Source organism: Vulpes vulpes, chromosome 11 (genome assembly GCF_048418805.1).
Source record: "Vulpes vulpes isolate BD-2025 chromosome 11, VulVul3, whole genome shotgun sequence".
NCBI classification, from domain to species: domain Eukaryota; kingdom Metazoa; phylum Chordata; class Mammalia; order Carnivora; family Canidae; genus Vulpes; species Vulpes vulpes.
Genome location: NC_132790.1, coordinates 101233603 through 101257878, shown reverse-complemented (window position 1 = coordinate 101257878; position 24276 = coordinate 101233603). Strand labels below are relative to the sequence as shown.

The 24276-nt window shown below is 43.4% G+C and overlaps 1 protein-coding gene and 1 long non-coding RNA gene across 5 annotated transcripts; one reads left to right on the top strand and one right to left on the bottom strand.

Annotated features, from left to right (window-relative positions):
* Nucleotides 1–1323: 1323 nt before the first annotated feature.
* On the bottom strand, nt 1324–11959 carry LOC140594473 (uncharacterized). The gene is made up of 2 exons (XR_011995326.1): nt 11823–11959; nt 1324–10176 (listed from the first exon to the last, which is right to left on the bottom strand). It is a non-coding gene; the product is annotated as an uncharacterized lncRNA (long non-coding RNA).
* Nucleotides 11629–24276, top strand: CCNL1 (cyclin L1). 4 transcript variants are annotated; one of them, XM_072727235.1, is made up of 11 exons: nt 11629–11967; nt 12087–12161; nt 12706–12815; nt 18478–18598; nt 19695–19759; nt 21501–21600; nt 21707–21811; nt 21892–22033; nt 22476–22587; nt 22732–22830; nt 23371–24276. In XM_072727235.1, exons 1-11 carry the CDS (start codon nt 11644–11646, stop codon nt 23717–23719), a joined length of 1602 nt encoding a protein of 533 aa, XP_072583336.1. In that variant the 5' UTR covers nt 11629–11643; the 3' UTR covers nt 23720–24276. The 4 variants fall into 4 exon arrangements, with proteins under 4 accessions (XP_072583336.1, XP_072583337.1, XP_072583338.1 ...); XM_072727236.1 differs by lacking the exon at nt 22732–22830; XM_026006143.2 differs by lacking the exons at nt 11629–11967; nt 12087–12161 and adding an exon at nt 14624–14696.

Below are 24276 nucleotides of genomic sequence, written 5' to 3'. Positions count from 1 at the left end.
GGACACGCACGCTTTCACCGAGTGCAAGCACGGGGGGAGGGGCTTTGCCGTCGCCCCCCACGGTGGAGCCCTCGTGTGCGGATTGCGACTGCCGCGCTACCCGGGTGTGATGCCTTCTCGCCGGCTCGCGGCATGTTAGGGGGCTGCGTGCTGGCAAGAGCGAGCAGAGGGCCGCGCACCGCGCAGCGCACCGTGCATCGTGCAGCTCACCGCGCAGCGCACCGTGCATCGTGCAGCTCACCGCGCAGCGCACCGTGCATCGTGCAGCTCACCGTGCAGCTCACCGTGCATCATGCAGCTCACCGCGCAGCGCACCGTGCATCGTGCAGCTCACCGTGCAGCTCACCGTGCAGCGCATCGTGCATCGTGCAGCTCACCGCGCAGCGCACTGTGCATCGTGCAGCTCACCGTGCATCATGCAGCGCATGTGCATCGTACAGCGCATCGTGGCCTGCACGCCTAGAACCAGTTCCTGAAGCTGCGGGGCGGGGGATCGGAGCCTCTCCAGCCTGTGTGCTCTCCGTGGCCACGCTTCTCCCCGAACTTCCCCACCCCAGGGAAGAGGCCAGCGTGGGACGTCGGGGTCTAGAGATGCAGAACTGAGCTCCAAAAAAGTGTGCCTAAAGCGGCGCAGCTCCAGAAGTAGCACTGAAGTTTGAAGCCCAGATGGTCCCGAAGGAACGAATGAATGACTTACATACATACATGAATAAATGAACGTACAATTTCCCCCTTAGGTCTCCATCCCGAAAATTAAGTACATGCTAGAGATTCTTAAATGTGCGGGCAAAGCAGCGACCCAGCACACACCTGCCGGCCCGCGCTTCCCACCGGAGACCCTAACGGAGTTGTTTTTGGGGTTCCGGTGACGTACATGCAAACGTGCCGCATTGCATAAAGCAATTGCGTGTCCCCTGTAATTGCTCCCGACGGGTAGGATTCGAATACCCCTGCATTCTTTCCTGACTTGTGAATAGAAAAATCATGTTCTGTGGATGTTTTAAGGAACCGCAGACGAGCAACAGTGTGTCACTGGCACTAGGAGGAAACCTTTCCCTCGGTTGAAACTAGACTAAGTCTCCAAGGACCTTAATGTGACAATGTACATAATTTAAGTCAATCTAAGTAACATTTATTCTAAAGCACCTTGGGGCTGGGGAGGGGGGGGAGCTGGAGAAAAGTTTGTTCTCTTAGTTACAGTGTCCTGAGCTGCTTTCACTGAGAACAACTGTTACACTGTCCTGGAGAATGAGCTTCACAATAGGTTCTTCAGATGCTCTCATGGAAGGAACACTGGACTGGGCCTCAGAAAAACCGCAGTCCTTTTTTTTTTTTTTTTTTTTAAGCTTTTTATTCATTGAAAGAAAAAGATTTTATTTATTTATCCATGAGAGACACACACACACACTGAGAGGCAGAGACACAGAGGGAGAAGCAGGCTCCCTGCAGGGGCGGATGCAGGACTTGATCCCAGGACCCGGGCTCAGGGCCTGGGCCAAAGGCAGAGACGCTCCACCCTCCACCGCTGAGCACCCCCAGAGGCCCCAGAAAAACCAGAGTTCTCATCTCACTGCTAACACTCCATCTAACGTCTTGGGCATTTCAGATCTCTGAACTTGCCTTTCCTCACTTTTAATGTGATCTTTGTCCTTCTCCCGGATTCTCCTGTGGTCTTTTGCTCTCTGTTTTCCTCTGGTGAGCTCACTACTTGTGGTCTTTGTACCTAGCAATTGCACCGTTTACTGGATACTAACTGGAAATTTGTTGAAATAATCCTTTCCAACTCTAAGGTTTCAACTGGGCCATTTTTCTTCCTTGAAACAATGTACATAAGATGATATTGAGAATGCTATTGCCCAAGAATCATCCCACAGGTTACTTATTACAAAGGTGTTAAGGTATGTTTACAGTGGATTAATCTGGTGGATACCACCTTTAACCGAATCATCAAAATTAACCAAAAATTGGACAATAGTTTGACATTCTAGGCCCCTTGCAGTGAAACTTGGAGGACACATCATCTATAGAGCATTCCTGGAAAAATGTTCAATCTGAACCTAATCATAATCTAATCACAATCCGACAGACAAATCCAGACTGAGGGACATGTTGCAAAACCATTGGCCTGGAATCATGAAAAATCTAATAAAAGACAAAAACCCCAAGGGAATTATTCTAGATTAAAGAGGCATGACAATTATATATAAAGAACTTGACGGAGAAGCTCATTTATTTTTGTTATAATATCCAAAACAGCCAAAGTGCTCCTCGGATTGATTCCTAGAGTTACTTCTTGTTCCTGCTAAGAAACCTAATTAAACTAATTAAAACGAATTAAATGAGTAGTGTTTCAGAAAAGCTGATTCTTAATATTATTAATATTTGTATTAGTGATTTATATTATAATGTATATTATTAATAATCAATTCTTAATTCCTAAATGTTTCTTCGGTGAAAGTCTGCTTATGCTGAATGCTTATTGGAAATAGAAAACACTAGTAAATGGAGTCAGCTACTTCATTGCTCAAAATAAAATTATAACTCTCAATCCTTAAAAGAAAAACAGTATTTTTTTAATGTAATTTTCAGGGACTCACTAGGTCCTTTCTAGTTTTAATTCCTAACCCCAGCAAGAGGGAAAGAAACAGAATAATAAAGTAAAAATGAAACTACTAGAAAAATTTGAGGAAGTAAGTGTCCTTAATATTATTTTCTGATTTATAGCTCTTCATTTTCTTGAGGTAATCACTGCTGTTCAATAAAAACTCAACTAAGTGAAAAAAATTCAACTGAGTAAATTTTAAAGATCTAATTGGCTTTATTGAATGATTTATCAATTGGGCAGTATTCCATCTAGCAAATAGAAGAAAAGATCCAAAGAGCTACAGAAAAGGAAAGACTTAAAAGCCAGAGAAGGAATGAGACAAGGAAGTCATAAGTAGGAAAAAAAAAAAAAAAAAGGATTATCTCAGGTAAGGTCACCTTCCTTTGAGGCAAAGAGGCCTATTAGACAAATTACCTCACTACTGCCAACCAAGAAATTCCAGACTGATGAGTTAAGATTACATTCCTGGAGGAGGCTGAAACTGCAATTAAGTTAGATGTTAGTTTTGGCTTGGTGATGTGGACCTAGCACTAGTGACTCCGCTCTACATTGCTTTAGATCCTCCCGAGCTCCCGGGAGCCCCCATAAATGCAGGCCTGTTCCTCAGCCCTTCTAGCCCCTGCTTCACCCCTGCAGCATCTTAGTCCCTGGCGTACATGCACAACACACATATGCCATATTCTAGCACACCATAATATTCCCTGTGTTGGTCTTTCAGTTAAGAGAGGTTTAAGCTTACGTGAAAAAAAAGGAAGTTGTTTGTTCACGTAATTGAAAATGCCAGGGCTAGAAGACAGGGTAGGGCTAGAGGCAAGTCTTAAATGAAGTCTTTGGGTTGGGTTTCCATCTCTGGTCTCTGCTCTTTGGCTCTGCTGGCTCCATTCTCAAACGGATTCCCCAGTATTAAGGTGGCACTCTGTAGGTCTGGGCTTACGTCTCCGCTCTTGACAATCCCAGAAGGGACAAATACTTCTTTCTTCTCCCCTAGCCAGGGTTACAGCAGAAGTCCTGGACTTAAATGACATCCTGAACCAAACCCTGGGAGGAAGTGAAGGGGGTGGGGTGGGAGGGTCAGAAATGCTGATTGGTTTGTAAACTAGGGAAGAGGTCAGCCCTACCCAAACCACCTACACTGAGAATGGAGAAGTTGTGGGTCCCCAAGGGAAAATGGAAGAAGGAGACTAAATGCTAGACAGGCTGAAACAAGAGACGTCCACTATCTTTCTCAGCTCACCTAGCAATTTCAAAATACTCGTCTGCACTTTTCCTTCTGACAAATGCCTATGTAGCCCTTAAAATCCAGATCACATATCGCCTCCTTTTTGCCACCTTCTTTGTTGTTTGTCCATAAAACTACCTCACCCCCGGAACCACTCCTCTATCTTGTATCTGTATGTCTATTATCAGACTGAAATTTTTTAGACAATTGCAATTATACAAGAAATGATTTTTCACTATTTAAAAAAATGCAAAGAATACCAAAGAATGGCCCATGGGCTGGCCACAAACTCTGAACTCTTTGTTATGGGTATTTAATGAGGTAAGTACGGGAATTGAGGGTGTCTAGAAATAGTTGTGACAATTTGACAAAGTAACTTTACATTTGTTGAATCTAATAATAATTCAGATTTGCATTTTCAAAATCTTAAAAATTCATTTCACTAGTAACTCATATATATGTAGTTGATTTCATATGAAAAGGATCACATTACACACATTGTGCTGGAATGTTCTTTTGTTCACTTTAGTAATGTGTCAAGGAGCCTTCCGTCTAACAAAAAAATTCGTCAAAATTATCACACTTGTGTATCTGTGTATCGTCTACAAGTTCCTTGAAGCCAGAATCTACCTTCTTATTTATCACCATATCCCCAATGCTTAGAATAGAGCCAGTACTTAGTTCTCAACAAATAAGAGATTAAAGATGAATGAATGAATGAATGAATGAATGAATGAATACAATCTGTTGACAGCTGCTAGATCTTACAGGCATTAACCATTGTCCAACACCAGGTAAGTAATCTGCATTTCCAAGGACTGGAAAATGAACTAACATAGAACCATTTCATCCAACAAACTATTTTGTGGTAGGCGTCATCAGTATCATTTTATTGGTGAGAAACTGCCTAAAGGATTTAAGCAAATGAAGTAATTTGCCAAAAGTTGCACATCTGTATGGCTATTGAGCAACAGGGTTTTCCCCCCAGTGAGTTAACCCTAGAACCTCCAGCACTCTCAATCACTGAATTCCACTTCCTCCATACCGGGGAGTTTTAACAGACATAAAATCATCTCGTGTGCTTTAAAGCCTTCCTGCTCAGTACAGCCCTTGGCCTAGCAGTTTCAGCATTACTCATGAGTTTTTTAGAATTGGGACTCACAGGCTCCACCCGGGTGGAGCATCTTAAAAGTCTGAGGAGCATTTCTTAAATAATATCAGGAAATAGCTAATCTTGCTGTGTTGGTTTTCTATAATTGCTATAAAGAATTACAACAAATCTAGTGGCTTACATCATCGAAAACTATTACCTTATCATTCTATAGTCAGAAGCCCCAAATTAGTTCCACTGGGCCAAAACCCAGGTGCTGGCAGGGCCACAATCCCGTGATGTAGTCTGTTTGGAGGTCACACCAACAAGCTCTTACTACTGTTGGACAGATGACTAAAACCAAGACTAGTTGGCCAATTTCTGACACTAAATACCATACAGAATGAACCCATCCAAGGATGGCCTTCACTGAATTACTCGCAATCAGCAAATATTAATGAGCAGCTACTACTTGCAGCCTCCTCCTTGGATCTTAGTTTCCTTATGTGAAAAAGAGATCAGACCAAGTACTAACTAATATTAGTCTAGCTCCAGAAGCAAACTTGTGGTTTTGGTGGCTTTACCGTTGTTTATCTAATTGCCACTGGCCTTAACTCTTAGTCGCACATGACCAATTTCTGGACGCACCTCCAAGAACTGCTCCAGAGCCTCTGTCCACACTCAAACATCAAAGTACTCCACTGTGAGCTCCTGTCCCTACACCACAACTCTGGTTACAACTGCGACAACTGGCCTCCTGCTCTGCAGCTCATGCCTACATAGAGCAGAGCTTGTGGGTGAGGTAAGTAGCCCCCCATAAGGACACAGAATGGAGAAGTGGAAACATGGCTGAGCGCTGCGAAGAGAACAGGACAAATGGGGACCTCCATCAGGGAGTGCAGCAGCTCTCTATCAGGGTGAGATGGCTACGGTGGGAGCACAGACACTTGAGGACGGAACTGGCTGCTGGACGGAAGGGAAAAGGCAAGACCAGGCCTTCCTGTGCCAGGCAATAGGAAAAAGGGCAATTCAGTTCCATGAGTTCTGATTAACTGCCTCCCATAGGGACAGTGTCTGTGGACAATGAAAAATCAAAACTGGTCCTATTTTTAAGGAGTCAAGAAAGACATCCGTGAAGTTACCAAGTAACAATGCGTAACAGTGTCAAAATGTGTTAAAATGTATATTAGAGACCATGAATGCTAGGAGGGGACGCAAAGAAGGGGGGAAGCTTGCTCAGGTAGGGAAGGCTTCTGTTCTGGCAAGAGGTAAAGCTTCATTTAGATCTCAAAAAAAAAAAAAAAAAAAGGAAGGATTTGCTAACAGAGAGGAAGAGTAAGAATGTTGCAGGCTTGAGAAATAGAGTAACACAAACTGTGAAATCAGGAAGGTAAAGTGCATGCCTGTTAGGAGACACACGCAGCTGGTCTCGGTTCAGGCAGAGACGCGGAAGGGAACAAGGCAAGGTGGTAATTTGATAAGGAAATGAGTGACAAGGCAAGTTTAAACTTTTTTTTTTTAAGGTTTATTAATATTTAAGTAATCTCTACACCAACATGGGGCTCCAGCTACGGACCCCACCGTCAAGAGTCATAAGCTCTTCCAATCCAGCCAGGCGGAGGCCTGGGCAAGTTTATTATCATACAAAGCCCCAACTGCCTAAAGGTGTTTGATCTCTATTCTTTATTTCCAAAGATTCTGAGAAAGCGAGAGGAGGAAACTGATATTTCAAAGATTAATTTAGAAATTTCCCTGGATGGGGGATCCCTGGGTGGCTCAGCGGTTTGGCGCCTGCCTTTGGCCCAGGGCGCAATCCTGGAGACCCGGGATCGAATCCCATGTCGGGCTCCCAGTGAGTGCATGGAGCCTGCTTCTCCCTCTGCCTGTGTCTCTGCCTCTCTCTCTCTCTCTCTGTGACTATCATAAATAAATAAAAAAATAAAATAAATTTAAAAAATAAAAAAAAAAGAAATTTCCCTGGATGAATGAGGAATGAATGAGAATGGACTCAAGGAGACCACTTAGAAAGATACGATAATGGTCCGGGCACAAGGAACAGCAGATTCAAGAACAATTTCCTTTCTTGAAGGAGTAACAGGACTAGGTGACTAAAATAAAGAAGAAATTAAGAACCAAAGATGAGTCTGAGGTTCAAGATGTTTGCATGAGCAGAGTCACAGAAGTTTAGCCTTGCAAGGGGTCCCGTTTGACTCCCTCACTGTTAAGAAATGAGACAACTGTACAATTGCTTAAAATCTCAGAACTAGTTCCCAGCAGAGCCAGCAGCGGAATGCCCCGGCCAGGGCTATCATGAGATTTACCAAGCAGTATAAGCCTAAGGGGTAATTACATTTAAATCTTTTCAGAATAACTATTTAATGACGAGAGCAACCAGACCAGGATCTATTGTCATGTGACCACAAGACTAAATTAAAAAAAAAAAATCCTGTAGCCCCATTAATAGTTCACGTGCAAAGCTGAATATTCTAAGATCTCTGCTGCTATAAACAGAAACTTGATGAGTGACTTCCTAAGGCTGTAAGTTCTCCATGAGCAACTGACCATTGGGACCTATCCCCCCTCTGCCTGCTTTTTGCACCACTGACTGGTCATCTTAGCATTTATCGCTTTGTGTACCATTCCCTTTATTAAATGTGTGGCTTCTTGGGGCAGCGGGGTGGCTCAGTCAGCTGAGCAACGGACTGTTGGTTTTGGCTCAGGTTACAATCTCAAGGGTCGTCAGGCTCGCACTCAGGGGGGAGTCTGCCTGAGATTCTCTCCTCTGCCCTTTCCCTACCCACCTCTCTCTCTCAAATAAATAAAAATAAATCTTAAAAAAAAAAAGAGAGAGAGAGAAAGTATAGCTTCTTCTGGTGGGGACTTATCCTTTATTTTCCTTTAACCTAAATTAGTGTCGGAATTAAACTCTGATGAACACCGATTACTGAAGGAATTAGTGAGATTCTATCCATTACGGTTTTAGGATTAAGGAAGCTGAAAGTTTAAATAACAATGAAAAACATGATCCCCAGAGAGGCTACAGAGTTTAATGGAACAAGAGCTGATTAAAGCGTCCAGAACGTGATTCTTCAGTAGTATCAGGAAGGCCACTGATAATTCCAATTGTCCGTTTTAAGCCCTGAAGCCTGTGGGGCTAAAATAGTAAAAACTGCGACTTTACTCTAGTTATCACTGATTCCCTTTTAGACGTGGGTGAACTCAGGGCCTACTAACAGGGCCCCTGTTTGATGAGAAAGAATATATGAAATGTATTACAGACACACCATTCCATTTTTCTTTCGAAAGACAAAGAACCCAAACGCTGACCTTCCTAATGGAACTCTCTCGCTTGCCTGAATGCAGGTCTGATGCTTGCATACAATTAAAATGTATGCTTTACTCTTCCCAGTTCTGCAACCTTTATAACTTGGAATAGGTCTTAGTCTTTCTACATTTTCACATCGATGTTTTGGATGTAGGTATATGAGAAAACAACTTTTTTCTGAAATAACTTAGAAACAATGTAACAATGTTCTAAACCATGATTTTTCTGGAATTTGACCCTGAAAACAATCAAATTTTTTTTTTTAACCCCTGTCCTTAGACAACCTTGTGGAGCAGAACCACTAGACCTATTGCATTCCATCCTCTGAATTAGTCATGGTTTTTTTTTTTTTTTAAGTCAAAATTAAAAGTAACATCAGTTTGATGAGTTAATGATAAACAAAACGTTGGCCCACTTCCTCTACCAACTTTGTTGAAACTGCAGGGATGAACGGTGAAGATCTTCACGTCTGTTGAATATAAGACGGGGAACGGTCAGAAGAGTAGGAAATAGGCCTGAAGCGAAGAGTGGGGTGTTTCTGCTCTCCTGGAATGAATGTCAGGCACAGGAGGTGGGGAGCAGGGAGATAAAATATCGGGGAGAGCAAGGAACCCCTCTTCCTCCCAGAACTCCCTCCTACGCTTGTGAACTTTTAAATATCATGGACCTAGAGACTATAAAAATACATTATAAAATATATCAAGATATCACCATGTCAGCGCGTATTGGAGTGGCAGGATGGGAAGAGCCTCCAAAGAGGAAAAAAAATTCCATTAAAATACTTTTAAAATAAATTAAACTGGGCAGCCCGGGTGGCTCAGTGGTTTAGCGCTGCCTTCACCCCAGGGCCTGTTCCTCCCGTTGGGCTCCCTGGGTGGAGCCTGCTTCTCCCTCTGCCTGGGTCTCTGCCTCTCCCTCTCTCTACGTCTTTCATGAATAAATAAATAAAATCTTTAAAAATAAATTAAACTACTCTCAGGTCATCACAAACACAGGTGATTTCATTGAAACTCAGCGATTCGATGAAACATATTACCAATTACACCTTTTCTTGTCTGAAATAATGGAAGACTCCCAAGCAATTGCAGGAATAGCGGAGTGTCATTGATCCAGGTCTCCCCAACACTGCTATCTTACGTGACCACGGCAGGTTATCAGAAGCGTATCACCAATTAGTTTTTGAAGATCCTGAAGTTTTCAAAGTTAGTAGTATCTTTAAGATCCCTTTCGGATACTGGGAAGGGAGGTTTCCTTGGAAACAGCCGGGTCAGAAAGGTCAAGGAGATAATGGTCAGAGAGGTTAAGTGCTTGAGCCAGCGCCACAATTGCACTCTCTTGGAATACCACTACTTTTTTTTTTTTTTTTTAAGATTTTATTTATTCATGAGAAGCAGAGACACGGGCACAGGGTGATGTGGGACTCGATCCCGGGATCCTGGGGTCACGACCTGGGCCCAAGGCAGGCTCTAAACCGCTGAGCCCCCCTGGGGGGATCCCCTCTTGGGATACTACTTCTTAACCCTGCCTGAGCCCTCGAGGCCCTGGAGGATGGGAAAATCCACACACTGGCTGGGCCCACCGTCAGTCAATCACCCCGGCCTCCGCAGGTAAGGCTCCAGCATCAGTAGGTCTTCAGGCCTCCACAGGCTGCAACTCGAAGTCAAGGTTTCAGAACCGCTCGTGCAAGGATTTACCAAATAGAATGGATTTAACGCTTACAAAGAAAAAAAAAAAAAGAAAAAGAAAGAAAAGAAAGAAAAAAGAGGGCTCTGAGTACGCGTTGCTCCAGCGGCGTCACTGACAACCACCAGAAGGCGGGGACTCCCTTTGCTCTGGAGATGCCAGGGTGGGTGCACCTGCCGTCCGGGGCAGGTGGGCGTCCAGGTGAGAGTCCGCGCGGCGTCTCACCCCCCTGGAAACCTCTCCGGGGGTCAAGCCTGGGACAGAACGATGGAGACTTGGAGCCAACGCAGCCCTACGCGCTGTCTCCCAACGCTAGACCCCAGGGGACTTCATCCGCGGGGTCACTTTTATCTCCAATTTGGGGACATTCCGGGAGTCGCTAGCCAACATCCCAGGGGACCAAAAACAACAACAAAATAAAATACAAAAACCAAAACAGCACCTTAGGAGGTGGACGTCTCCCACCCTGCCTGAGCGCGGAGCCCCAAGGGGCCCCTTGATCCCCGGGCCGCGCGGCGCCCGGCAAGTCGCCGCCGTCCTCCTGCAGCCCGGGATGCTCCAGGCCGCGGGCAGAGTCTCGCAGGCGGACGGGCGGCGGGGCCCCGCGGGAGGCCAGGCCCCTGTCCCGCCGAGCGGGGCGGCTGGACCGCAGCGACCCCGCAGAGCCCGACGTCCGCAGAGCCCGACGTCCGCAGAGCCCGCCCGACGCCCGCAGAGCTCAAGGCCCCGCAGCGCCCGACGCCCGCAGAGCTCAAGGCCCCACAGCGCCCCCCGCAGCGCCCCCCCCCCCCGCAGAGCCCGAGGCCCGCAGCGCCCCCCGCAGTGCCCGACATGGGCAGAGCTCAAGACCCCGCAGCGCCCCTCACAGTGCCCGACGCCCAGCAGCGCCCGACGCCCGCAGAGCTCAAGGCCCCGCAGCGCCCCTCACAGCGCCCAACGCCCCGCAGCGCCCCCTGCAGTACCCGACGCCCCGCAGCGACCCCGCAGAGCCCGACGCCCGCAGAGCTCAAGGCCCCGCAGAATCCAACGCTCGCAGAGCTCAATGCCCCGCGGCGACCTCCCGCAGCGCCCTACGCCCGCAGAACCCGACGCCCCGCAGCGCCCTCCCGTAGCGCCCAACGCCCGCAGAGCCCGACGCCCACAGAGCTCAAGGCCCCGCAGCGCCCCCCGCAGTACCCGACGCCCTGCAGCGCCCGACGCCCGCAGAGCTCAAGGCCCCGCGGCGCCCTCCCGCAGCGCTGGACGCCCTGCAGCGCCCGACGCCCGCAGCGCCCCCGCAGTGCCCGACGCCCGCAGCGCCCCCCGCAGTGCCCGACGCCCGCAGAGCTCAAGGCCCCGCAGAGCCCGACGCCCCGCAGCGGCCCCGCAGCGCCCGACGCCCGCAGAGCCCGACGCCCCGCAGTGCCCCCCGCAGTGCCCTACGCCCGCAGAGCTCAAGACCTCGCAGCGCCCCTCACAGCGCCCGACGCCCGCAGAGCCCGACGCCCCGCAGCGCCCCCCCCCCCGCAGTGCCCGACGCGGGCAGAGCTCAAGGCCCCGCCCCGCCCCGCCCCCCGCCCGCAGGGACTAGCTGGCGCCGCCGGCGCGGTGACGTCAGGGCGGAAGCGCACGCGGCGTGAGGCGGCCCCGGGCGGGCGCGGGCACGTCGGTCGCGCCGAGGACGCTGGTTAGTCTCGCCCGGGTTCCGGCTGCGTCGGGCGTGCGTGCAGCTCGCCCACACCATGGCGTCCGGGCCTCACCCGACCGCCGCCGCCGCCGCCGCCGCCGCTGCCGCCGCCGCCGCCGCCGCGTCCGCCGCCCCGAGCGCGGGCGGCCCCGGCTCGGGGACGGCGGCCGCGACGACGCCCGCGGCGGGCGGGATCCTGATCGGCGACCGCCTGTACTCGGAGGTGTCGCTCACCATCGACCACTCTCTGATCCCGGAGGAGCGGCTGTCGCCGACGCCGTCCATGCAGGACGGGCTGGACCTGCCGAGCGAGACGGACCTGCGCATCCTGGGCTGCGAGCTCATCCAGGCGGCCGGCATCCTCCTCCGCCTGCCGCAGGTCGGGGCGGCGGGCCCGGGGGGGGGGGGGGGGGGGGAGGGGCGCGCGGCGGCCCAAGATGGCGGCGGCGCCGCTCGGCCCGCCTGACCCCTGCGCTTGGTTCTCGTCTCGGTCTGCAGGTGGCGATGGCGACGGGGCAGGTGCTGTTCCACCGATTCTTCTACTCCAAGTCCTTCGTCAAGCACAGTTTCGAGGTGAGCCCCGCGGGGGCGGGGCGGGGGCGCGGGGATTTCTCCACCCGGAAGCGGGCCGGGGAGGGGAGGGGAGGGAGGGGAGGGGAGGGGGGGCCGCGGGCGCTTGCAGGGGGGAGGGAGTGGTTAGCCGAGGCCTTTGTACCGCGCGGGGGACGTGCCCGGAGCGCGCACCGCTCCGCCCCGGAGCCTCCCCGACCCGGCCGTGCGGCTCCCGCCGGAAGGCCGAGCTGGCCCCGTTCAGCAGTAAAAAAATTAAAAAAAAAAAAAATTAAAAAAAAAAAAAACAAAAAAGCCGCATCAGTAGCCAGCTGGTGAGCTTACGGCCTAGGAATGCCCATCACGCTTCTATTTCACCCCAAATCCCAGCTGCGTCCTGAAATCTGCAAATCAGAACAAGTCGGTTAAACTTGCCGGCACGGGTGGGGGGGGATGGGATGGGATGGGATGGGATGGGATGGGGGAGCCCTTTTTCCCCGATTTTGCTTCCTCGATCGTGCCACCCCCCGGGTGTAACCACGTCGCATTCGCTTGTGGGCTCTTGCAGATCGTCGCCATGGCCTGTATTAACCTTGCGTCGAAAATCGAAGAAGCCCCCCGAAGGATAAGAGATGTGATCAACGTGTTCCACCACCTCCGCCAGTTGAGAGGAAAAAGGTAAGATGGGCGTTACTGAGCGCAGTGTTGCTTGCCGCTACCGTCTCGTGCACCAACCATCCAACCAAAGCATTTCCCTTTTCTCTTCGAAACTGGTGGCAAAGGATAAAACCGGCCGTAATTCAGGTGTTGAAATGCACGTAGGAGCTCACTGATAAAAACCCAAACCCATTGGAAACCAGCCACAATTAACCAGCTATCTAAAGTTTGTAGAGGCAGTTGGCATTTATGGACAATCCTAACAGTGCTGTGAAGCCAGTCCTGGGGCTTAAGATTAAACAAGAAAGGGAATACGTTTGGCTCAAGTGTGAGTGTCTTCTGTAAGTTATTCCCCCACCCCACCCCCACCCCCTCCCCTCTCTTGGAAGACGGAAGGCTGGAAGCCTAAACCCTGCAGTGCAAGTTAATAACTGCGGCAAAGTGTCGCGTAGAGCCCGTCTTTCTGCTCCGAGTCCCAGTGAATTCTTTATCAATTGAGGTTGGCTCTTGTTAGTAACAATACCTCTCAACATTGAACTACGCTATATGTCGCATAATACCGGATCTGAAAGGACTGCAGGATGATGATAAAGGTTGAAGTTTGAAGTCAAAGGGACTGAACAGGTATTTTGTTTTGGTCAGATACAGTATCAGTGAGTGGGGTAGAGAAATAACCGATTGGGTTACGTTTAGATAAGGTCCGTTTTATTCGATCTTGTAAGAAGTAGGGAAACAGAGACCAAGTGGTGTGTCGTATTACAGATTTTTGTGGCTACGCGACAACACTTTATGTGGACTTACGTGTTCCTGTGAGGCAGTGCCAAAAAAGTTAGCGTCGCAGGGCTTCCTGCATCTAGAGGGGACTTGCAGGACACGCTCCAGGAGGATATCCTTGGCGTAGATTTAGTTTCTGTGTTAGCTCTTTAAGGAACCGGGATGTTGGACCGGCTTACCCTGTGGGAGTCCGTTATAAGAGGATTTTAAGTTGCTGGGGGTTGGGTGTCAGTTAGTGTCAAATTAGTATCCTATGCGAGTGGTCGTTCTTGGCTGAGTCTAAGCTGGCAGGAATGGAACCATCCGCAGACAAACAGTGAAGTAACCTTTAGTCTACTTACAAAGTCTGAAACATTGTTACCCACATAGTTTTCACGGCATTTTTCAGTTTTCTTATAGTCTTTTTCCGCCATCTTTTCTCCTTCATCCTAACCATGTCCAGGGGTAGACTAATTTTTTTTATTTCAGTTCACAATATCTTTTAGCTTCTTGGTGAGGAATCCCTGGAAATTGGGGAGATTTCAAATTGGTATTTAGTCTGGTCTGAGCTAAACTTTGTTTTTAGGTATCTAGCTGATTCTTCAGGGTGTTTAAAACATGACAGTAATAAAAGGGCTTTCTATCCTTAGTAAAAGGATTCTGTGTTTGCCTAAGGGAGTTTTCTGTCCGTATTCTTTGAACCATTGAGCCAACTATTGTATTATCGCTTAACAACGATTATCTACTTTCCGTTTTTCTGTGAGACTTAGAGCATTCTTCCTTGATGTCAGAGTAGGTCTTAACCATAAAGACCTTGGAATTTAAAACATCTCACTTGACTGACCGTTGTGTCTCATGTAACAGTGTGTTTTGGTCATTATTACAGAGAAATTGACTTTGTCTCAATCTTACAAGTCTGATTATAGCATGAAGTTTAAAAGGAGTTAAATGCATGGAAGCCTTTTTTTAAAGCAGGATGTAAAAGTGTTTCTATGCATATTACAAGTTTACTCAGACACGTAGCTTGTATATGTTATTAACTTCAACTCTTTTTTCCCTTGCAACCGACTATACAGCGACCAGCTACATTTACCAAAGCCTGGGTGATGTGGAGTGGTACATAGAGATGAAGCTGTCGTCATGGCAACAGTGAGTGAAGTATCGAAAATCCCCAAGGAGAAGCCAGTGCTCTGAGAATAGGTCACTGGAATCGGGGACTAACAGGTTGGCCACTGGTGAACCATTTAGAAAAACTCCTGTTTCTTGTTATAAGCTTTTGTCTTTGCTGTCCAAGTTATTAGAACTATAGCTTTACATTTTTTTTTATGTGACGTCACTAGAAAGTACTGTCAGCGTTACACTTGAGTTAGATAAATAGCATATCAGTTTATCTTAATGATGCTGTTATAATTTGATTTATGCATAGCTTTAAATTGTAGTATGATCTTGGTAATTACAGAGGAGGCATCATTTTTGTAGCCTTTAGTAGGTCATTTTTTAGTCCTGATTACGCATTTAGAATCTCCAGAGGAGCTTTTAGAGAGTACCACTGCCCCAAGTTCTGTCATGGGTTATTTGAACTCTCCCTTCAGTTTTTTGTAGTTATGTAATTATCATCTACGCTCAGAATAAATGGCTAAATTGAAAGGGAAGAGAGCCTTTTCGTTTCAGTAGTTTCCAACTTAATTTGCTTTAGCGATGCAGCTCATTTCCAGAAAATTAAGCATTTTCTGTAATTATAAGGAGTCCACACATGCATCCTTGACGGCTTGTCTAAAAGAAGACAATGAACTCTTCAGACTGATGCACCCACTCATTGGTGAATGTGGTGTGGTATTTTCAATATGTATGTAGATAGGAAGTTGGAAAGGTATTAAGTGATCCTGTCGTTTAGTCCAACCTACCCCGGTTTATTTTGGTGGCTCTAAAGGTGGTGGCCTTCGGTTTGTTTAAAAACTGGTAACGAAGGAACGTTCCTTTGGAGTAGACATTACACATTTCTGTGTATTAAACAACAGTCTGGCTCCCTGTAAAACTACTTAATCTCCTTTTAGTATATAGTCTCTTGAAGAACTAGTTGCAAATTTTCTAGGTCTTTCTGGCACATGAATGAGACTAACCGTGTTTGGGTGTATTCCTATTTTTTTTTTTTTTTAAGTTGCATTTCAACTAATTATACTAAAGGAAAAGTTACTCTGAGGGACCAGATAAACTTCAGTGACCAAAGCCCAAGATTTCCTATTAAATTTGAAAATTGTTCTTTTCATGTAAATTTAATCTGAAAAATCCGACAAACTTAAAAGCAGAGGAGAGGTAGAGTTAGGTTTGGTTGGTTATTGATAATGAAAATTATTTTTTCTCAATAGATGACAAGTTTTCTTTTTAAGAAGTTTAAGAGTGTCACCTCCTAAAACTTACTGGGAAGTTTGCCAAAATGAAGAAGACATTCTAGGGAGCCTCCATTCAGTTTTATGTTCTTGCTGCCATAGGCAGTGCTGATTGATACTTTGTTAACATAAGTAAGGAAACCACTTGGTTACATGGTTTTCTCTTCTTACTGCTGAGGCAGGGGACACATTTTTCTATTTCTGATACAAAGTAATCTTTGTAAGGTAGTTATAAATACATGCTCACTGAGCCTTCCTTGGTTTAAAACCCATTCTTAACAAAATGAAGACAGCAGTTTACATGGCTGCACAGTTAACTTTCAAAACTAGGTTAGGTAATAGAAGGCCTAAGCAAGAAGTTGAATGCATAGTTGAATTGTAGTAAATGGGTTTGGTTTCCTTAATTGGGTTTTGGTGTTCCTGGGTTTTTGATACCCAAGGAAGGGAAAGTGAAGATTGTGGCAGAATGAATGGAAAATAACAATTGATTTAAGCAGAATTAGTGACTGAGTAAGCCTGATTTGGGATCAGATAGCCATTATTGAAACAAGTGGTTAGTTAATTGCAGGAAAAATGAATTTTAACAGAATTTGGAGGCAACTCTTAAACCACGCTTCGTAAAAGATGTAGAGGAGTTTGCTCAATATAAATAGAGGAAAACAAAACTGATTTTATAAAATCTTATTTTTAGGATTGTAGTGGTGCAGATTACAGTCTGAATTGCCGGGGGTAAAGGGTTAGTAGTATAGTATCTCCAGCGTTGGAGATGCCTGTCCTAATACTTGTCGTTGAGGGAGGGCCATCAGATCACTAGTTAGGGAAGTCTAAGGTTTGGACTTGACCTTTTTCCAAGTTTTCTGTTATGATGATAAACCGTGAAAATTTACAAGTCTTAAGATTTTTGGGTTACATTTTCATGTATACATTGATTGCTCTGAAGTTAAATTAATTTTCTCTCAAAGAGCAATTAACTTGTAGCCTATCGTCCTGATAAAGAAGATTCGTTGTTATATTTTTATGTTTGAAATCAGTCCCCTGTCCGGTTGGTGGCCTCATTCCTCACACTTTGCATGGCTGTAATGGGAACTGAACTGCGGGAAGGCCGTTTTCAGCATTGTTAATTTAAGTAAGCTAGTTTCCGTCTTGTCAAATTTGCCAACCTTTTTCTTGTTTTTAGTGTATTTTATAAAAATCATAGTATGAAATAATTTGAAGTAGTCTTAACAAGCATTCCAGTTGCTGTGATTTAGAATGGGAGTAAGCAGGTTTTTAGAAAGCAGATTTTCTAGATATATGTCACTAATTCGTTTAACTGCAGCTCATTTCAGATTGCTAAATATTCAAGAGAATGTATTTAAATATGAGCTTATGTTTTTCTGCATTTGTTATGTAAGGTAAAATGAGTTGTGAATTGGAGTAATGTTCAGAATGACTATCTTTTAAAAACAGGTGTTCTGCCCAGGGCAAAAACTTGAATATTTTGGCTGAAAATGAACTCAGTATGGGGAAAAATATTTACATGTTCTCCCCATATACATATTCTATAACCACGCCTTAATGAAAACGTACTTTCTTGGTAGTTGGATCTAATAATGTAGCAAATGAAGGACATTGGGAAAATGAAAATCCACTAGTCCTGACTAAAAACAAACTTCTCAGTAAGAAACCAATTTTCAGTTCAAGACTTAGTCTTTTAACTGAACATGCTGTTTCCAAAGCACTGAACCATTGATAGCTTTCTGCGTTACAGCTTTTGGAGCTATCAGAATTTAGTCTGGCACAGAGAAGCTTGAGGTTCTCTGGTTCCCTCATTACAGTCCCCAGTCTCTTCTTCATCACATTCTAAAGAAAGTTATTCTGCCTAATAACAACTCAGACCTAGTGTAAGCTTACTTTTTATCAACTTTTGGGTTTGAATCTAATTTTCAAAACATTTCTTTCTGTAATTGAGGTCAATCTTTAGTTATCAGATTTTCTTTGACAGTGGTGGATTCTTAGAACAATTTGTTTAAGTAAAGCACCCATTTAGGGAATCTGGATTAGCTGCCTACCATTTTTTTCCTCTCCAATTTTTATTTTGGTCCTAAACTAGCCAAGAGTTGATAGTTCCGAAAAACAAGTAAAATCATTATAATCTATGAAGTCTTTATAGTAAGTATTTTCAAGAGTCCATTAACTTTGTCATTGGAAAGTCTAGACTGATGGGGTTTGTGATGATAAATCAGTAATCACTTAAGTTCATCTATATGTAAATGCATACACACCTATAAGATAATCCTATGAAAAAGATCAACAAAGGCTAGATAAAGCATAGAGTGAATTTTTCACTACAGGATCGAGTTAGTTTCTATAGAAACTTAGTTAAGTATATGTTTAATTAGCATAACTTGGACAGCACAAGATTAATGCTTTAACTTGTTTGCAGGAGTTTAAAAAGCTGGTTTCTGTTGCCAATAGTTGGTTGGAAGGGAAAATGGAGATGCCACAAATAAAATTTTTTGGATGTGCAAAACAGTTTTGATTTTATTTCTTACAAACTATAGGACTCCAAGCCCCCTGATCCTTGATCAGAACTACATTAACACCAAAAATCAAGTTATCAAGGCAGAGAGGAGGGTGCTAAAGGAGTTGGGATTTTGTGTGCATGTCAAGCATCCCCATAAGGTGAGTTGTAGAGTGCAGAAATTACGTTCGTAAGTATTAGGGTTTTTCTTAAAATTGTATCTTACGTGAATTTGTTACGGTTATTTTGACAGTTAACCTTGGTTTCAAATAGCATCCTTTAGGATATTGAAATTATCAGTAAAATAGGAGTCAAAAAGACCTGGGTTCAGACCTTCACTCTTCATTATGTGGACATAGATAAGTTATTTTTGCCTCTGGTTAGGTTAACCCAGCTTCCCTACCTAGAAAACAGACTGTGTGTGAAGTACCTTATTCTAAGAGTAAATAATAATACACATCTGCAGAAGTACCTGGCATGCTACTGGTTGCTCAGTAAAATGTTCAAATCATGGTGGCTGCTCACTGTTCCTGTTCTTGTACGTTTATAGATTTCTCCAGTATCTCTTTGCTTACATATGATCACTGCAGTGGTTACCGTGAGGGTGCTCTGGGGACAGGACTGTCTGTGATAGAAACTTGTCTCTGCCCTTAGCTGTGTGACTTGGGCAAACATATCTGTTCCTCAGGTTCCACATCTTTAAGATTGTAGAATGGGAATGATTGATTCTACAGGTCCAGAAAGCTCTGACCTGAACTCTCTCTCGTGGAGCTATTTATATTGTAGTATTTATCATGCTTAAGTGAGATAAGCTTCACTGCAGAAAGAGTAGTGTTTATTTACTATAGTACCCACTGTGTGTGTTAAATAATGTGGTCATACTCGTTGTATAACTTTAAAAACATAGTCTAGGGTTTTTGGACATGAAGAATTGTATCTTGGGAAATTAAGTGACATAATTTCTTACCACAGCATCTGTCACATAGTAATGTGTTCATGAGATACTAGGTATTGTTTTTAATTGACTTAACTAATTTTTTTTCCTGTGAACTTTGGATCATATTTTAAATTTTTATAGGCTGTAGTAGCATAATAACCCATGTTGCCTATAATGTGCATTTTAGGTTGGTCTGTATTATCTATGCAGTTTGTAGAAGCGTTAAAACTTGTACCTAACATTTCAGTTACTTATATATTCATTGAACTCTGAAAGACCCACCGATATGCTAAATTGAGTTTTTTTCCCTTGTCCTTCAGATCATTGTTATGTATTTACAAGTCTTAGAATGTGAACGTAATCAAACCCTGGTTCAAACTGCCTGGTAAGTTGCTTTTTTACATTTCTTTCCTAGCCAGGAAAACAGAAGCAGAAATAAAGTAAGTTTCGTTTTCCCTTTCCAAAATAATGAGAGGAGTTTGTTTTGGTGCTTTTTGTTTTTTTTTGTTTTTTAACCAAAAGGTAAATAATGCTTATTTCTGCTTCCTGTTTTCTTGGCTTGACTAATTGCTTTCAATGGAGAACTCAATTTAACTTTGTTCTTTTTTCTACTCTTTAATTAAAGGGTAGTCCATGATGGTAAGTCATAGAACTCTGCCCTCTGCACTTCAGCCCATGACCTCAGGATGGCCTGATTGGCTGCCCTGCTCTCCAGCCAATCCAGTGCAAGCTCTCATCCGAGATTCACTGAAGTGGTCCATATCCATCTGGCAGCATCTTCTAGTTCTGTCGGGGTGTCAAAAGGATTTGTATATTTGCTTCTAGAAGTAACTATTCAACATGCCTGTGTATATAATGTATACCTGTAACTATCAAAATGAGTAGTTCATTTTTGATAGATTTGTTGTCCAGCCAGTATGAATAAAATGATTTTTATTTATTTATTTATTTTTTGGTTAGGAGTTTGACTTAGATTTCTAATTTTAGTATGTATAGCATGGATTCTGTCAAAGGAGACTACAGCTTGCAGCTTAACATGGGTGCCATTCCCATACTGGATGCATTGCAGCTGCTGGACTACTGAGGCAATAATAATAGTACATTTTTAAGAGAGATGTTAATATTAACATAAGCACTTTAGAACTTGGACTTCTGACATGAAGATGTTTGATTTAGAGGGCTAGCTTATTTTAAGGTAAAACAATTTGGTCCAGCTACAATTACTTTTTTAAGACTCTATGATATGCAGGACTTAAGTAAATTTTGTGTTCTGGACTTAATGACTACCATGCTTCTTTAGGACTAAGTATATACTAGTGGTATTAGAAAAGTCTAATTGCTTTTATAAAATGCATGACATTTTTATATATGCTCTATAAAACATTTAAGCAGCTTTCGTGGGTAAGGATTTTTAAGAAATAGTCTTCTTAGTTTAACCTTTTAAACAATTTGTGAAGTTTCTTTAATACTTTAGGGATATTGCGGGGAGGGTTCACTAATAAAAAAGTCCAGCATTTTATTAACTGAAGTAGTTTATTGCTTTTGTTTATACTTAGTCACAAAAAAGGTATGTAAACAAGGCTGTTTTGTATATTTACTGTTCTTCCCTATCTAAATTTTCTGAAGTAGCTTACTTAGTTGTCTTAATATACCTTGGTGAGTGCTTACTGAAAATGCCTTTTTACCCCTGTCACAATATTTTGAGATTTTGAAAGAACTTGGTTGACACTGCTTTTTATTGTGGATAAAGGAGAGATGGTCAATGATTAATGGCTTGAAGTATTGTTGGAGTGGTTTATCATTTCTGAAACTTTAGTTATGTCAAAATTGACTTTCAAAGTATTGCCTTTTATAGAAATATATGAAAATAAGTTTTATTTGGAATAATATGGGATTATTTTAAAGGACTTTGGTCATTTATAGGAAAACTGGAGAATGGTTCTAGTGTTAAATTCTTATCTCTTACTGATTTTTGAGTTTAAGAATTGTTATATGCTAGAATATGAGGATATGAATATAAATATGAGAAGAAAAAAGAATAAAGTAGATTGAGTCTCCAATTTTATGTAAGCTTCAGACTGGCTGTTTTGTTTACGTACAAAGCTTATGGTTGAAATATTTTTCAGGAATTATATGAATGACAGTCTTCGAACCAATGTATTTGTTCGATTTCAACCAGAGACTATAGCATGTGCTTGTATCTACCTTGCAGCTAGAGCTCTTCAGGTAGGTATATATAGCCTGTTTTTTCTATAGGATAAATCACAAGACTTAGCAGTCCTCCTAATAAAAACTGAAATTTGATCTAAACCATTCTGTTTTTATGGTTTAGATTCCATTACCAACTCGTCCCCATTGGTTTCTTCTTTTTGGTACTACGGAAGAGGAGATCCAGGAAATCTGCATAGAAACACTTAGGCTTTATACCAGAAAAAAGGTAGTTGTTTACACATGTTTAAGTGCTAAGAGTCTAAACTAGTATAAGGGGAAAATACTTACTTCATTTTCTTCCGTTAGCCAAACTATGAATTGCTGGAAAAAGAAGTAGAGAAAAGAAAAGTAGCCTTACAAGAAGCCAAATTAAAAGCAAAGGGTTTGAATCCCGATGGAACTCCAGCCCTTTCAACCCTTGGTGGATTTTCTCCAGCCTCTAAACCATGTAAGATATATTCAGAATTGAAATGACTGGGCACTGAAGGTGTCTGGTTATTAGAAAGCTTTAGCATTTAGGGGCACCTGGGTGGTTCAGTCAGTTGAGCGTCCGACTCTTGATTTTGGCTCAAGGCATGATCTCAGCCTGACAGGCTCTGTTCTTAGTGCTGAATCTGCTTGAGATTTTTTTCTCCACCTTCCCCTCTCTTCCTGCCCTCTCCCCCCTAAATAAAGAAGTAGATAAATCTTCTTAAAAAGAAAGCTTTAGCAGTGGCACAGAAACAATGTTAAAAGAAACTGTTACTGTTTTTTCTCATGTTAGTCAACTCAAGATCATACTTGAAAGCAGGGTACTTGAGTTATATTTAGAAACAACTTTTTGGCCCTCTGTTAAATCCAATAGGTAACATGACTTTGTGTTATTGGGTTGTTTTTGGGTTTTTTTTAAGCATCACCAAGAGAAGTGAAAGCTGAAGAGAAGTCACCAGTGTCTGTCAATGTGAAGACAGTCAAGAAAGAACCTGAAGACAGACAACAGGCTTCCAAAAGCCCTTATAATGGGTGAGTGTCCTTGAGTTAGAAAACTGGTCTAAGGAATCTTTTATGTTTTTAATTTCTAACACACTAAACATGTACCTAAAATAATGGGTTTGTGTGTGTGTGTGTGTTTTGTTTTTGTGTTTTTTTTTTTTTTTTTTTTTGAAGAGTAAGAAAAGACAGCAAAAGAAGTAGAAATAGCAGAAGTGCTAGTCGGTCAAGATCAAGAACGCGATCACGTTCTAGATCACATACTCCAAGAAGACAGTAAGTAAATATTCTCCTAGAGAAAGGAGTCTTATTTGGAGTTAGGTTCCTACTTTTTTAAAAATTGAATGTAGATGTCACAGTTGGGCTACATTTAATATTTTAACATGAGGTAAATTACGAGAAAGGAGTTTGGAAGTATGTCCTGCCTATACATGGCTTTTCTGTTTTGGGGTGGTGTAGCTTATGAGCTATTCTGTTTTTGCCCATACTTTGGAGAGGTGTAGGGGCTGGCCACAAAGTGCTATGGAAAGCTGTAATACCTGTTTATAATGTGAAAATAGTTTTGTTCAATTTCAGTTAGAAAATATTAATATTTTATTAACTGTTAATAACCAATACTCAAGTTGGCCAAAGAGTCTTCCCAAGTTAGCTTTGTAATTAGTTTGCTAGCTGCTTATGTCTATTCAGTGGCTCTTTTGAGCATGTGTGAGATATTCAACAAAAAGCATAGTTTGTTTTGAAGCTATTATAAGCACCACCAAAATAATTTGGTCCCAGTAGAAACTGAATCTAAACCTCAAATTTTTATTATCTAAGTTATAACAATAGGCGGAGCCGGTCTGGAACATACAGCTCAAGATCAAGAAGCAGGTCCCGCAGTCACAGTGAAAGCCCAAGAAGACATCATAATCATGGTTCTCCTCACCTTAAGGCCAAGCATACCAGAGATGATTTAAAAAGTTCAAATAGACATGGTCATAAAAGGAAAAAATCTCGTTCTCGATCTCAGAGCAAGTCTCGGGATCACTCAGATGCTGCCAAGAAACACAGGCATGAAAGGGGACATCATAGGGACAGGCGTGAAAGATCTCGCTCCTTTGAGAGGTCCCATAAAGGCAAGCACCATGGTGGCAGCCGCTCAGGACATGGCAGGCACAGGCGCTGACTTTCTTCTTTGAGCCTGCATCAGTTCCTGGCTTTGCCTATCTGTGGTGTGATGTATGGACTCATAATCAAAAACATTAAAAGCAAACTGATTAGGATATGATTTTTTAAAACCCTCTAGGTCTCTAGAAACACTGAAGACATTTTGTTTTGGAAAAACTATGTGTTTTTTGTTTTGTTTTGTTTTTGGGGGGTTTTTTTGTTTGTTTTCTTGGCTTTTTTTTTTTTCTTTTTTTTTTTTTTTTTTCCTTTTTGGTTTTTCTTTTGGTTTTTGTTTTTTTTTTTTTTTGCACATTAAAATGCCCTAGCAGTATCTAATTGAAAACCATGGTCAGGTTCAATTGTACTTATTATAGTTGTGTATTTGTTTATTGCTATAAGAACTGGAGCGTGAATTCTGTAAAAATGTATCTTATTTTTATACAGATAAAATTGCAGACACTGTTCTATTTAAGTGGTTATTTGTTTAAATGATGGTGAATACTTTCTTAACACTGGTTTGTCTGCATGTGTAAAGATTTTTACAAGGAAATAAAATACAAATCTTGTTTTTCTAAA

Bases quoted from the DNA above. Each gene is read 5' to 3' on its own strand.
- CCNL1 (XM_072727235.1), top strand. From the start codon at position 11,644: ATGGCGTCCGGGCCTCACCCGACCGCCGCCGCCGCCGCCGCCGCCGCT. The intron at 19,760-21,500 runs GTAAGTTGCTTT...AATATTTTTCAG, and splicing joins ACCCTGGTTCAAACTGCCTG to GAATTATATGAATGACAGTC. The intron at 22,588-22,731 runs GTGAGTGTCCTT...TTTTTTTTGAAG, and splicing joins TCCAAAAGCCCTTATAATGG to AGTAAGAAAAGACAGCAAAA.